At 39.6% G+C, this 13777-nt stretch overlaps 1 protein-coding gene across 5 annotated transcripts in view; it reads left to right on the forward strand.

Annotated features, from left to right (window-relative positions):
- Positions 1-13777, forward strand: part of GRB14 (growth factor receptor bound protein 14) — a 128139-nt gene that overhangs the window by 67325 nt on the left and 47037 nt on the right. For all 5 annotated transcript variants that reach the window (XM_070804068.1, XM_070804081.1, XM_019971748.2 and 2 more), the window contains one exon: positions 12229-12385. In XM_070804068.1, coding sequence (XP_070660169.1) covers positions 12229-12385 — 157 coding nt within the window. The remainder of the gene's footprint in view (positions 1-12228; positions 12386-13777) is intronic.

Here is a 13777-nt window from a genome sequence, read left to right on the forward strand (position 1 = left end):
AGTTCAGTCGCTCAGTTGTGTCCTACTCTTTGCGACCCCATGAATCGCAGCACGCCAGGCCTCCCTGTCCATCACCAACTCCCGGAGTTCACTCAGACTCATGGCCATCGAGTCAATGATGCCATCCAGCCATCTCATCCTCTGTCGTCCCCTTCTCCTGCCCCCAATCACTCCCAGCATCAGAGTCTTTTCCAATAAGTCAACTCTTCACGTGAGGTGGCCAAAGTACTGGAGTTTCAGCTTCAGCATCATTCCTTCCAAAGAAATCCCAGGGCTGATCTCCTTCAGAATGGACTGGTTGGATCTCCTTGCAGTCCAAGGGACTCTCAAGAGTCTCCTCCAACACCACAGTTCAAAAGCATCAATTCTTCGGCGCTCAGCTCTCACATCCATACGTGACCACAGTAGGGTTAATAATAGTAAAAGTGAAAAAAGTAAAAGTTACTCAGTCGTGTCCAGTTCTTGGTGACCCCATGGACTATACAGTCCATGGAATTCTCCAGACTAGAATACTGGAATGGGTAGCCTTTTCCTTCTCCAGGGGATCTTCCCAACCCAGGGGTTGAACCCAGATCTCCCACATTGCAGGCAGATTCTTTACCAACTGAGCTACCAGGGAAGCCCAATAATAATAAAGCAATATTAAATATTAAAGGGCTAACAAAATTAAAACAACTTTCAAAGCATCCTGTTTTCTTTCTTTATTTGCACCGAGAAATAAAGACTCCCTCTCCTGGCTGTTTCTGAATATGCCTTTTTTTTTTTTTTTTTCTTCTGGCAAGTTGTGCTGAAAAAAGTGAAACACAAAGAATAACTTTTTTGACATTCAAAAAGCTGGGTGCTTTGAGCCGTATTTGCATATGGTTGCATATTTGGGTTTTCAATTATCTAATGTGTTTATCCAAGATGTCTTGTCAAAACAGCATCATAAAGTTGGGTAAGCAGATTGGAGAGACCAGGTAGGAACCCAGAGACGGATTCCCTGGTAGGTTCTGCCAGTGAGCAGATGGATCCCCTGGCAAGTCAGGCCCTCTTCAGTCTCAGCTTCTTCACGTGTAAAATGAGAAGATTTCAGTGGGTGTTTCTAAGAGTCCTGGCAGCCTTAAGTATTTTATAATTCTAACAGTATTGCTGCCATTTTTTTTATAGGAATGTGCTTGTACTTAGTCACTCAGTTGTGTTTGACTCTTTGCAACCACATGGACTATAGCCACCCCAGGTTCCTCTGTGCATGGGATTCTCCAGGCAGGAACACTGGAGTGGGTTGCCATTTCCTACTCCATTTTATGGAACTATATATGTTTTATACTGATACACATGCTTTGCACTGATAGAAAAGAAATATTTAGAAAAGTGAGAAAAGGTAAAATTATAAAAAATGGATATAAATCAGTTTTCCCTAGTGCTATCACAATATGGGAATGTTAGGTCTAGAAAGTGATAGTTTGCATGCTGTTAAAAGTTCATGAAATAATACCCGCAGGTGTATCAGGAGACTGAATATCACATATTTCATTGATTCTCTGGCACCCTACATCACAAAAAGTATCATTATCTTATATGCTTCCAATTAAACTATGCCATAACCATTGATGGTAAGTTACACCTAAGGTTCAGAGAAGTTAAATATGAGAAGATATGCTTTTGAAAATCACTGAAACAGGAAGGTTCTAAAAGTGCTTTGGTTGATGCCAGGTGGCTCAAGAATTTACAGCAAAAAGTCTGATGGGTCCTGGGCTCTGATAAATATTCTCTTTCCTTTCCTCGTGTTTTCTCCTCTTTTCTAAACTCTTCTCCACTTGCCCTTCCCCTACTTGTCCTTCCTCACTGTGTGAGACAGTTATTAACTTTTTCGCTTAGGCATGTCTTATGGTTATTCTGGGAACAAACGACTGCTGAAAAACTGAAATGAGATACTGGAATAACATTGTGTCCAACACAAGCATGACCAGTGGTTTTCTGCTTTAAATATGAATAAGCATTAGCACTTTTTTTTTACTTCAAAGATGAATTAGTCAGCACTGGCATCTTCACAGGAATTACATGAGTTTTAAAAACACTGAGGCTTCAGAGAACACTCCTTTGATGAAGTTACTGGGAACATTAGAGTGGGATTTGTGCTTTGACCCTCTTTATTATTTGTGTTGGATTTAGGTCCTAAAATAACATGAATATATTCATATGCATATGTGTGTGTCCACGGTTTGGGATATTTTTAGACTTAATTTTAATGTTTACTTTCTTTTATAATGAAATTGGAGCTGTTTCTTTTGCCCTTTTTCCTACCACGTAACAGAGCGCACTGAAAGGGCTTCTGATATCTTGCTTTATAAAATTGGACCCCCGCTTGAGCTAGGGTCTTTCTTGCTATCCTTGAGGGAGAAAGAAAGTCCGAGGAATGAGCAGTCTGCCTGGCTCTTGGCCTGAGAAGGAGAGCAGAGAGGATCAAGAACAGAGAGGAGCAAAGGGGCTTGAAGGAGAGTTTCTGGGCCCCTCTTTGCCTGCAGACACGCTTTCTTCTCTTGGTTGGAAGCCTAGACAGGGCATGATTCTCCAGTGTCACCGATCCAGATTGTCAGGTGGGGCAGTGCTAAATCCCCTGCCATGCCAGGCTTGGGGCATTTCCAGTAGTGAGGCCACACTGGGCCTCAGGCCCTGATGCTAGACGGGAAATGAATTCATACAGCAAAAAGCGTCATCCTGGCTTTCTGAGTTCATACGGAACTCCCAGAAGATCTGTATGGATCCCCAGCCACACAGATGCTTCGACTCTGAGTTAGTTCATCTCTTTATCCCGGCACGCACTCTAATGTTCCTGCTAAAATGTGATAACCTCCAGATGTAACCAAGTTGAGGATTTTTACAGAGGTGGTGTGGGGATGACCCACCTTGTGACCCTGAGGGATTGTGAGCTGACATTTAAAGAGCCTGGATCCATAGTTAACTTGATGGAAGGGCCTCATCAGACCCTGAGCTGTCCACCTCTGGTTTCAAATGTGAGAAAAAGAAAAAAAATCAAAATTTTAATTTGGTTAATAAGCCATTGTCAAATAGATTTTTCTGTTACTTGTAACTGAACTTGTTCCCAAATGATTAGATCACCATATGGTTATTTATCATTCTCTTACCACTTGATAATCTTATTCTAGTAAAACTTCTTTTTAAAACTTAATTATCTATTTCCAGCCATTGAAAAAAAGGTAGTTTGTCATCTGTGTATATTAAAAGGGATCCACTCTTGGGGTGCCCTCCTCGCTAGTTGGCACTGATGGAAACCAGTGTCCAGAGTGCTGGGCCAAGGTACTTCTTCCATAGGCCTCCCAGTGCCCATGCTTCCTTCCCTGGTCTTGGGAATTCGGCCTCTCTCATCTCAACTGAGTCTTCCATCTTCTGTTTCATGCATAGTTTTTGCCTTTTCAGTCCAAGTATCTTTGCTTATGATATTTGTTCCACCCATATGGTCTTTATTTTTTTCAAATTCTCACAAAGTCCTAGAGATGTCATCTCATCCACTTTTGTTGAGTCTGCCGATTTCTTGAAAACTTTGCCTGTGTTTTCTCTTTGGTCTCATGTGGGCCCTTCCTCCCCTAGAAGTTTTTAAACCCTGTGAGGTTTCCAAGCTACTGTTTTGGAATCCCTAATATTGTCTCCTACAGAGCTGTTCGTGATGGCATCAGTCATCACTGAAGGAGTGTTTACGCTGTGCTAGGCACTGTGCTGACTGCTGGAGGAACATCTTGGGAGTCACATACTGACGTCATCCCTGGTGTCACGCAGCATGCTGAGTAGTGGAAGCTGATGGATAGTAATCACATGGTTGCACGTATGCACACATGAAACAAAGGGCTGGGACCTACACTGGGAGGAGCATTGAAAACTTGCCAACAGAACGGATGGTTTATCTGAGGGAGGAGAAGCAGAAGGTGGAGGGACAGTGTTTTAGGCAGTGGTAGTAAAAGGTTCAAAGACCCCATGTCAGGAAGGGGCATGGCTGTTTAAAGAAACTGAGAAAAATATGATCAGAGTTAGAGAATAAGGGAAGGATCATAGGGAATAAAATTGAAAGGGGCCACCGGAGTATGAAATGAACCCATTTATGTCAGTCACTTGTAATTCTGATATTGGTGACAGTATCTATTTTGAGTTAATATCTGATAGCTAATTGAACATGTAATGCTCATGCTCAAATAAAATATGTTGTTGAATGTCTCATCTAATGACAAGAATTTAAGTCCCTACTATCTGATTTCTCCAAACTATGTGCTGTTTTGCTCTTAATAAATATTTGACAGCTAGCAAAATGTGAAGGGTAGCAATAAGGAAGCAACAGCTTTTCTTGAACTGTTAGGATCTTTTGGAACAGTCTTTGTTTTTAAATATAACGTTTTGCTAGAGGTTTGGAAAAAGCAAGAATGAATATATTATTTGCCATTTCCTTCAAGGGAACACACTGAGCTGCTTAATTCAAAATATCTTTCTCTTCTTATCTTAGGACGTTGCGTTCCTTATTTAGAAGAATGTAAAAATCCAGGGCTACTCTGACCTCTATATAAAAATATTTCACTGTTTTAGGTACATTGCCTATCAGTTAAAAATAATGGAGAAAAAAAATCTGAAGCGTTAAAAGATATCTTTATAATCTGGCTTTACTTGGATGATAACATTTTAAAGAGCACTGGAAATAAGCTTTACTTTGGGACCTAGTTGAAATCAAATTTCTATGGACTTTACCTTGTTCCTTATTTTCTATTAATTATATAAACATCATATATAATTAATAGGTACAATAAATGCATTTATCTTTCTTTTGAAAAGTTAGGTAATTTTCATTCTAGTAAGATCTTGGTATTGAAATGATAGTGTTTAACTTATATTTAATTAAATATTAAATGTGGTATTTAAGGGTGAAGTGAAGTCGCTCAGTCATGTCTGACTCTTTGCGACCCCATGGACTCTACCAGGCTCCTCAATCCATGGGATTTTCCAGGCAAGAGTACTGGAGTGGGTTGCCATTTCCTTCTCCAATTTAAGGGTACTTAATCTAAAAATAAAATTTAATTTTTCCCAAAATAGAAACTTTGACACAGAAAACGGCCATATCCAGTGGTCTTTTTCCTTCTCTTTTGCTCATTCTTTCTTCTTTTTTTTAAAAAGGTCTCTTGCTTCATCCTGTAGATTCTTGCTCATGTAGTTATGCTTAGTCTGTGCTTGTTTTTTACCTGCTGAATGATTATCACCTTTTCCTCTTTTCTCTGAAGAAAAAAGCAATAAATGGGGGAAGGTTATCAAGTAGCTAGTTACTTGCCAATGGGCCCAGTGCCCCTTTCTGCTTTGTGGTATTGCCAAATGACCAGATGACAATCCTGAGTTTTTCCCCTTATTCTAGGATGAATCCAGTTTGGAAAGGAACTAGCCATCCTGTTCCATCACTTTCTTGAGTCTTCAGGAAGGAGGAGAAAGGCTGACTGCTTAGCCCCTTCCCGGGGCTTTCCTGAGGCTTCCCACATAATCTGTTCTAAGAATCAGAATTTCCAGAGAAAATAACAGATGACCACTGTGTGTGCTTTGAGGGCAAAGCAATATATATCAAATTGACTTTCAACTTCAGTCTCTACTTTTTGGTGATAGTCTTCGTCTTATGTTTTAAGTCATTCATCGCTTTTAGTCCCTAGGCTTTCAGATCTTTTCTGAAGTTAACCATTTCTTGCTGTTTTTATATATTTGAACATTGTTGTGTCTCCTGATGTCAAAATGAGTTATGTTAATTTTTTAATCTCTTGCCTCCACTTATTTATTTATGAAGGGCCAGTCTAGGGCAGTTGGGGTGTAAAGTATATAAACTGCCTTGATAAGGATGTCAGCCAAAACAGAGAGCTGCTCCATCCACATGCCGGCATGTCCTCTTGCAGGGGCTACTGGGTCTTTATATTACGTTTTCATTGCTGGATGCCACATGCTCCCAGAGCAGTTTAAACTGTAAACCACTCTAAAGGCCAAGGCTGCTCTGTCAGGATTATAGTGATACTTGAGGGCTTCCTCAACACAGGCTGTGTGTACATTGTTGGCTGTCCTCCGGAGCTCTCTCTGTTCATCCTGGCGGGATGTTATAGACAGATCTTATCAATGCTTGTCTTCTTGCTAATCAAGCGTTTGCTCATTGATGAGACAAAGACAGTTCCTGTTCTTCTTTAGGGTTCCAGGAGGATTTCTTCTTGCTAATATACAATTGCAAATGATCTCATGGATCAATTGATATGACTTCTTTTTATCCTATTTTTTTTTACTTTATATAGGAAGTTGAGGATTTGGGCCACTACAAGGACTTCCCTGATAGCTCAGCTGGTAAAGAATCTGCTTGCAATGCGGGAGACCTGGGTTCGATCCCTGGGTTGGGAAGATCCCCTGGAGAAGGGAAAGGCTACCCACTCCAGTATTCTGGCCTGGAGAATTCCGTGGACTGGATAGTCTACGGGGTCGCAAAGAGTCGGACACGATTGAGTGACTTTGACTCACTCACTCAATTAGAAATGTACAATATCCCTTTATTAAATAGCATGATTATATGATCTCCATATCTCTCTGTTTTTATCTTTCAGTATGTGGAGGAAATAGGATACCACTGTTTAGCTCTAATAATTCTTAAGAGCAACTCTGCTATTTGGTTTTTGTATGATCACAAAAGTTTGTACCTTAGTTTAAATCTGTAGTAGTCATTTAGTTTCACTTATGACTTGATATTTTTCTTAAATGTGAAAGTTTAGTGTAATAATAATATTGACAAGGGGCATATTCAACCTACTAAAGAGTTAAGGGTTAGATTATCTTTCCCCTTTTCATATATTTCAAGGAGAAATAAGTAGAAACAAAAATGAGACATTTTAACAAAGCCTCTCCATTGGTAGTGTAAGGAGTTTTTCATACATACTGAATAGATCTGAGAGATGACAGGGACTGTGGAATATCAACCAAAAATGTAATTTTATCCTTCATAGATAAATGTGTATTTTGGACAAATGTCAGCATTAAATGGAACTATTTTTTTAAAAGAAGGATTTGAAATGAAGTTCAAGCAAAAATATTGAGTTTTTCTTCTAACAAGTGTTATTTACTTAAAAAATGAGTACATGCACTTATTCCAGAAATTTAAATTGGCCTTGTCCTTCTAAATTTATATGTCTCAATTCTTGGCAACTTTATTTTTTTAAAAAATTTGTAGCAACGTCAACTGAAGAGATTAATGGCATTTCCTGGTTGGTTAGATGTCATTTTCGTTTTCCCCAACATTTACCTCTTGCTCTGTTTTTGTTCTCTTCTTAAATTTGGCTTAGACTTCAGAATATCTCCAGATTTTCATTTCGTAGTTCCTCTGATATAAACATAGAGCATGAAAAATAAGAGGCATGCTCCGTTATCCTACGTGATGGGAGTTTACTGTAAGAAAGCATGGGGGTAGTCAGGAAGTCCAGGGAACCTGTCCAATGGCCACCAGCTCATTCCCAATCCCTCGTTCCCTGGCATGGAGTGGGCAGTGGCCTCTGAGGGTACTGAAATGGCGCCTTATCATTGTTTCACATGAAGGAGCAGCGCCAAGTCAGATCTTCTTGTCCTCTCAGGATTGGTCATCTTCATGTTGCTTTTGGCAAATGCTCCCACCACTGCTTGGCCACAGCAGCATGGTGAACGGCATCTCTTAGCACCTCATCAATTGTGTGATGCTGAGATTTGTCTGAAGGCATTGAAGACACAGACATAAGAACAACAGCCTACCCAGTTGCAATCACAGGAAACACTGAGATTCCAAATAGATCTTGGGATCTTAGTGAGCCACACATATTAACCCTAAAGTAAAGGAATTGAATTGAGGGCTCAGCCACTTGCATCTGATTTTGGCAGTGTCTCCAGATTTTTATTTCTTAGTTTTTCTGATATAAAATGACCTTATAGCTGCCTCAGTGACTTCGAAACTCAGAACTGTCAGCTGATGGCAATATTGTCAGTTCTTACCTAGGATTATTTATAAGAAAAATAGAAGAATTTTAATTTCCCAAGCATTAAAATTTGATCAATTTATACTTTTGCAACAGAAAAATTTTTCTAAATTAAAATTTACAAATATGCATTGAGTATTATGTGCAAAACATTTTGCACGGGTACAAAATTCATTTGTTCCAAAGATCTTTATTAAGCCATACATTTACTTGCGCTCAGTCCCTGGGATATCATGTCAAATGGTGAGTAAATAGAGATTTTCCTTAAAGGAGCTTACTAATACAGTTGAAGAGAAAGATATTCAAATAGAAAATTATAAAATAAGAGTACTGAAATGGGCACATTACAAAGCCAGGGGCAGTCAAGGAAGACTTTCTGGAGGAAGTGCTATGGAAATTGGAGCCAAATGATAAGTAGGAATTTGCCAAATAAATCATGTTGTTGGTGTTTGGAGCAAAGATTTCAAGTAGAGGATACCTCATGAGCAAATAGAAGAAGTAGCAAATATATATCATATTTGTCTAAGGTCAGAGTGACCTGTTCCGTAGGCTGACTTGCTGGGGGTACTCATGCTGTGAGGGGCTTCCCAGGTGGCTCAGTGGTAAAGAATCTGTCTGCCAGTGCAGGAGATGTGGGTTTGATCCCTGGGTCGGGAAGATCCTCTGGAGAAGGAAATGGCAACCCACTCTAGTATTCTTTCCTGGAGAATTCCATGGACAGAGGAGCCGGGCGGGCTGCAGTCTACGGGGTTGCAAAGAGTCAGACTCGACTGAATAACCGAGCACACACATGCAGCTGGGTGTGTGCTAGAGTTTGAGCTTTGTTCCCTGGGGCCCCACTTCCCTGGTTCTGTATTTCACTTCATCTTTCAGACTTTTCTTGACTCTAACTCACCATTAAATACTGGAATTTCTCAGGGACTTCTTTGGGCTTTGTTTCCTGGGGCCCCACTTCCCTGGTTCTCTATTTCACTTCATCTTTCAGACTTTTCTTGACTCTAACTCACCATTAAATACTGGAATTTCCTAGATTCTTTTTTCCCCTCATGCTTCTTCCTTTTTTCCCTTGGCTGATATATCCACATATATCCACAAGTTTGTTTACCACCTATAATCTCAGTGATTCTTAAGTCAGTTCTGAGCTTAGGGTCTTAACACCCCTGTTATGACCACTGTGTTTACGACTTGCTTCCTTAGGACCATGCTCTCTGTTTGCTGCTCCTGCCACCCCTGATTCTCTTAATCATTAGAACCTGCCAAGTTTTTGCTTGCCCCAGGGACTTTGTATGACTTCACTTCTCTTATCCTGAAATGCTCTTACTCTTTTTGCCTAGCTACTGCCCACTCCTCCTTCAGGTCTTAGCCTGAATATCACTTTCCCAGGGATGTCTTTTGGGCTTCTCCTAATACCCATTTGATGACTGAGTAACATACTGCATTTTTATGTCCTACTTTCTAATTATTCTTTTGTTTTGAATACTGCTTTCCCCACTGTGCTTCAGCTCTCTGAGGGCAACAGCCAACTCTTTCGCTGACGTACATGTGCATGCTCAGTCACTCAGTCGTGTCCATCTCTTTGCGCCCCCGTGGACTGTAGCCTGCTAGGCTCCTCTGTCCGTGGGATTTTCCAAGTGAGAATACTGGAGTGGGTTGCCATTTCCTTCTCCAGGAGATCTTCCTGACCCAGGAATTGAGCCCACATTTCCTATGTATTCTGCATTGACAGGTGGATTCTTTACCACTGAACCACCTAGGAAGCCAGCCTTATATTAAAACACTTAGCAGAGGATTTGCACTTTGCATGGGGACTTTGCACAATGAGCTGCTTGGGTTAGGACAATGAAGAGCCCCTGAAGAATTTTAGAAGAGTGACCTGATATGATCAGCTATTAGAAAGTTTATTCCTCTAGCAGTATGGAGGAGTTAGAGAAGGTCTATGGCAAGAACAAGGGAGATAAGTAGGTGGATATTACCACTAAAAGTGTACAGCCTCATAGCACACATATGATTAAAACACAAAGACTTCAAAATTACTTGGTCCAAGGGTTCAGGGTTATTCTCAGGACTCTTTCATCTCTTGGTGTGATTTATTCCATGTGGGACCCTATTCTTCCACAGTCTTTCTCTTTGTGAACAGTAGCAGCCACACCTATCCCTGCCCAGTGGAAAAGAAGACCCACTTTATGAGTCCAGATTGGCCCTGATCAGCTCTGATTAGGTCATGTCCCCATCTCTGAAATAGTCATTGTTGCCAGGGAAACTCTGGGCATTGATTGATCCATCTAGATAATATATTCTCTGTGGAGCTGAGGCAATCATGCAGGGGTAAACTGGCTCTAAAAATTTTTTCTTTAAAAAAGACCTATTTGTAGCATTTGCCATATTCTTGAGTATACATTCTCCCACCATGGCTGATTTCAGGATGCCTGGCTGGCCGAGTTCCTGAATGTTTAACAGTCAGCTGTGACGAGCAGTTTCCAGCAGCTCCACTACTCTGTTGCTGAGCTGAAGGCAGAGCTGCCAGCATCACAGAGACTGATGGCACTGCCTTCCTAGGCAGTGGTTCTCTAAAAGCCAATCAAAATGCCAGTTCAGTGAGTCAGTGCCTGGTGGCCAATCCAGCCAGTAAGACTGTGCATAACTTATACTTTGGTGTCCTTATTTTAAGAATTTTTTTTAAAGTTCTTATGTCATTTTCTTGAATAACATTTTTAAGCACCTTATAATACTCCATTTTATGAAAGTACTATGGTTTACCACTCTTTTATTGTGGAATATTTAGGTTGATAGAACATACATAATGCTTTGCAGGACATGTCTATGCCTAAAGCTATTTTCTCCACATTTAGGACAGATTTACTGAGATAGTTTGCCTAAATGAAATTACTAAGTTGAAGAAATAGCCTCTCTAATGCTTTTGATACTTTCCAATAGATGTAAAAAATAGTTTTACCAATTTATAACACTCTGTCATTGTAAGAGAGTAACTGTTTCATTCCAGTCATTTTATGTAATTAGAAAAATAATCAATAGGAGAGAATTGATATATCATTTTAATTTTCATTTATTTGAATTGCTAAAAATGTTTAAATGTCAACATTTTTATAGCGAGAATATTTCTTATATTGAGTTTTCTTATAACGTCTGGACATTTGTGTGTGTTGATCTTACTATACTATTTTCATAGGTAATTTCATAAATAATTTAATTTATATTTGACATACTATAGTTAATAGTGGAAATTCTAGCATGTAGCACAACTTGGTAAATGTTGAAGGGAGTGCTGTACATGAAACTTTCTCTGATTCTGTTTATTTTGGGGGTGACATAAGCTGCTGTAATAGATAAATACAAAATCACAATAAGTTAGCAGTAAAAGTTAATTTCTTGCTCTTGTCAAAGTTCCTTGCAGGCATTCCTAGTTGAACACCTTTTATGTCGTCATTCAGAGACAAAGCCTCCTTCTGTCCCATAGCTCTGCTCTCCTCTTTAGGTCTTTGTCAAACGGCAATCCACTCCAGCACTCTTGCCTGGAAAATCCCATGGACGGAGGAGCCTGATAGGCTACAGGCCATGGGGTCGCAAAGAGTCGGACATGACTGAGCGACTTCACTTTCACTATTCAGTGAGCAGGTGGTGGAAGAGAATGGAGGACAGTATGTGGGAGAGCTGTAGGGACTAGGCCTGGAAGCGTCACATTGCATGTACTTAGAAGTTGACCAAATCCTGTTGACCAAATCTCAATCCTGTGGGCACAACTACGTGCAAGGCAGAAAAGAAAAAAGGATTTTGTGAGCATCTAGCCAGTCTTTGCCAAAGTTCCTATAAGCTGAAATAGAGAAATCTTTGCTGCTATTACAACTTGTGTATATCTGAGAATAAATCACCTGTGTTACTTGGATTATTTACAGATTAAAATGTGGAATGGACAATTTTAAATGTTGATAAGAGATGAATAGCTTTTTAGTAGATCAGAGTAGTGGAAAATGATATTGAATGGTCATTGAATAGCCTGACGTTTACACACTTAACAGATTGGAAGTGGTTGGACAGAGTGACTTTGACGTGTTATAAACAAGTCTTGGATGGGCACCATTTGCTCCATGTATAAGAAAATTAGATGTAAAATAGACTGTATGAGGAATTTGTAATTAGCTCAACCAATAAGTTCAATGACTTGTTAGAATGATATTTTAAACAGACTATTCCAGCTCTCTCTCTTTTTTTTATTTCTACATAGGTAATTAAAGTATACAGTGAAGATGAAACCAGCAGAGCTTTAGAGGTACCCAGTGACATAACTGCCCGAGATGTTTGCCAGCTGTTGATCCTGAAGAATCATTACATTGATGACCACAGCTGGACCCTTTTTGAGCACCTGCCTCATGTAGGTCTAGGTAAGAACACAAAATCATGGCCATATCATTGCTTTTCTGTCCTTTATAATTTTGATCATATGGCAAAGGTTTGCTTCACTTATGGAAAGACAGAGGACAGTTATGAATCATCCTTTTCTTTGTGTTTAATTTTTGTTGGTGATGATTGAGAGAAAAATGAAGTAGCACTAGAATAGAAATAATAAGAATAAGAATAAAAAATAAGAATAGAAATAAAGAGAAGTATTACAAATTTACCACCTCTCATTGTTTCCATAATGATCTATGGAAATTTGGGAGCTAAACCATAGAGTCTAAGTTGATGGAAAGATACATTGCATAATAATTTTTAGTTTTCTTGCGTGGAGAATCCCAGGGATAGGGGAGCCTGGTGGGCTGCCGTCTATGGGGTCACACAGAGTTGGACATGACTGAAGCGACTTAGCAGTAGCAGCAGCAGCACAAAGAAAAATTTTGAGAGGTTACTAAAATATGCTGTAATGTGAGCTACATTTTGCATTAATTATAGTACAGCCATGGGAAATAACCACAGTGGTGTTTCACTTTATGTGAGTGTATACCCTAAATTTTTCTTAAATAAATAATTCCTTCACATTTGAAAGTCATAAACATAGAAAATAGTCTTATTTTCAGTTGGAAACGCATCTCTGTATTGTGAACTTGTAGAGGCTTTTCCTCTCATACCTTTTAAAAACTTATAAACTATTTCCCTTCTCCTGCTAGAATGGGACAGAATTTAACAACAATTTTGTCTCCCTTTTCTTATTTTTACAGATATTGCTGTTAAAAAACATATAGGTAGATGAGAAAGGAAGGAGTTTGTTAGGACAGTGCCATTTGATTCTTAGAGTTTTATATTAGTTTCCCTTGGCCACTGTGACAAATTAGCATAAACTTGGTGGCTTAAAACAACCGAAGTTTATTCCCTTACCATTCTGGAGGCCAGAAGTCTGAAATCAGTATCAGTGGGTTAAATTCAAGGTATCTTCAGGGATGAACTTCTTCTGGAGGTTCACGAAGAGAATTCGTTTCTCATCTCTTCTAGCTTCTCGTGGCTGCTGGCATGCCTTGGCTTGTGGCTGCATCACTCTACTCTCTACCTCCATGGTCACACCGTGCTCTCTTCTGTCCATGTGCAATCTCCCATTGCCACTGTCTTTTAACAGTAGCACTTAGGCTTTATGCAGCATAACCCAGGGTAATCTCTTTACTTCAAGATCCTTAAATCAATTATACATGCAAAGCTTTGTTTTTTATCATGTAAGGTAACATTCACAGGTTTTCAGGGATTAAGATATGGGTATCTATCACTTAGCCTACCACCAACTCCTTTGCATTATATATCAAACAACTTAGTAGTAAATCATCAAAATTATTTTAAATAATCTGTCA

Source organism: Bos indicus, chromosome 2 (genome assembly GCF_029378745.1).
Source record: "Bos indicus isolate NIAB-ARS_2022 breed Sahiwal x Tharparkar chromosome 2, NIAB-ARS_B.indTharparkar_mat_pri_1.0, whole genome shotgun sequence".
NCBI classification, from domain to species: domain Eukaryota; kingdom Metazoa; phylum Chordata; class Mammalia; order Artiodactyla; family Bovidae; genus Bos; species Bos indicus.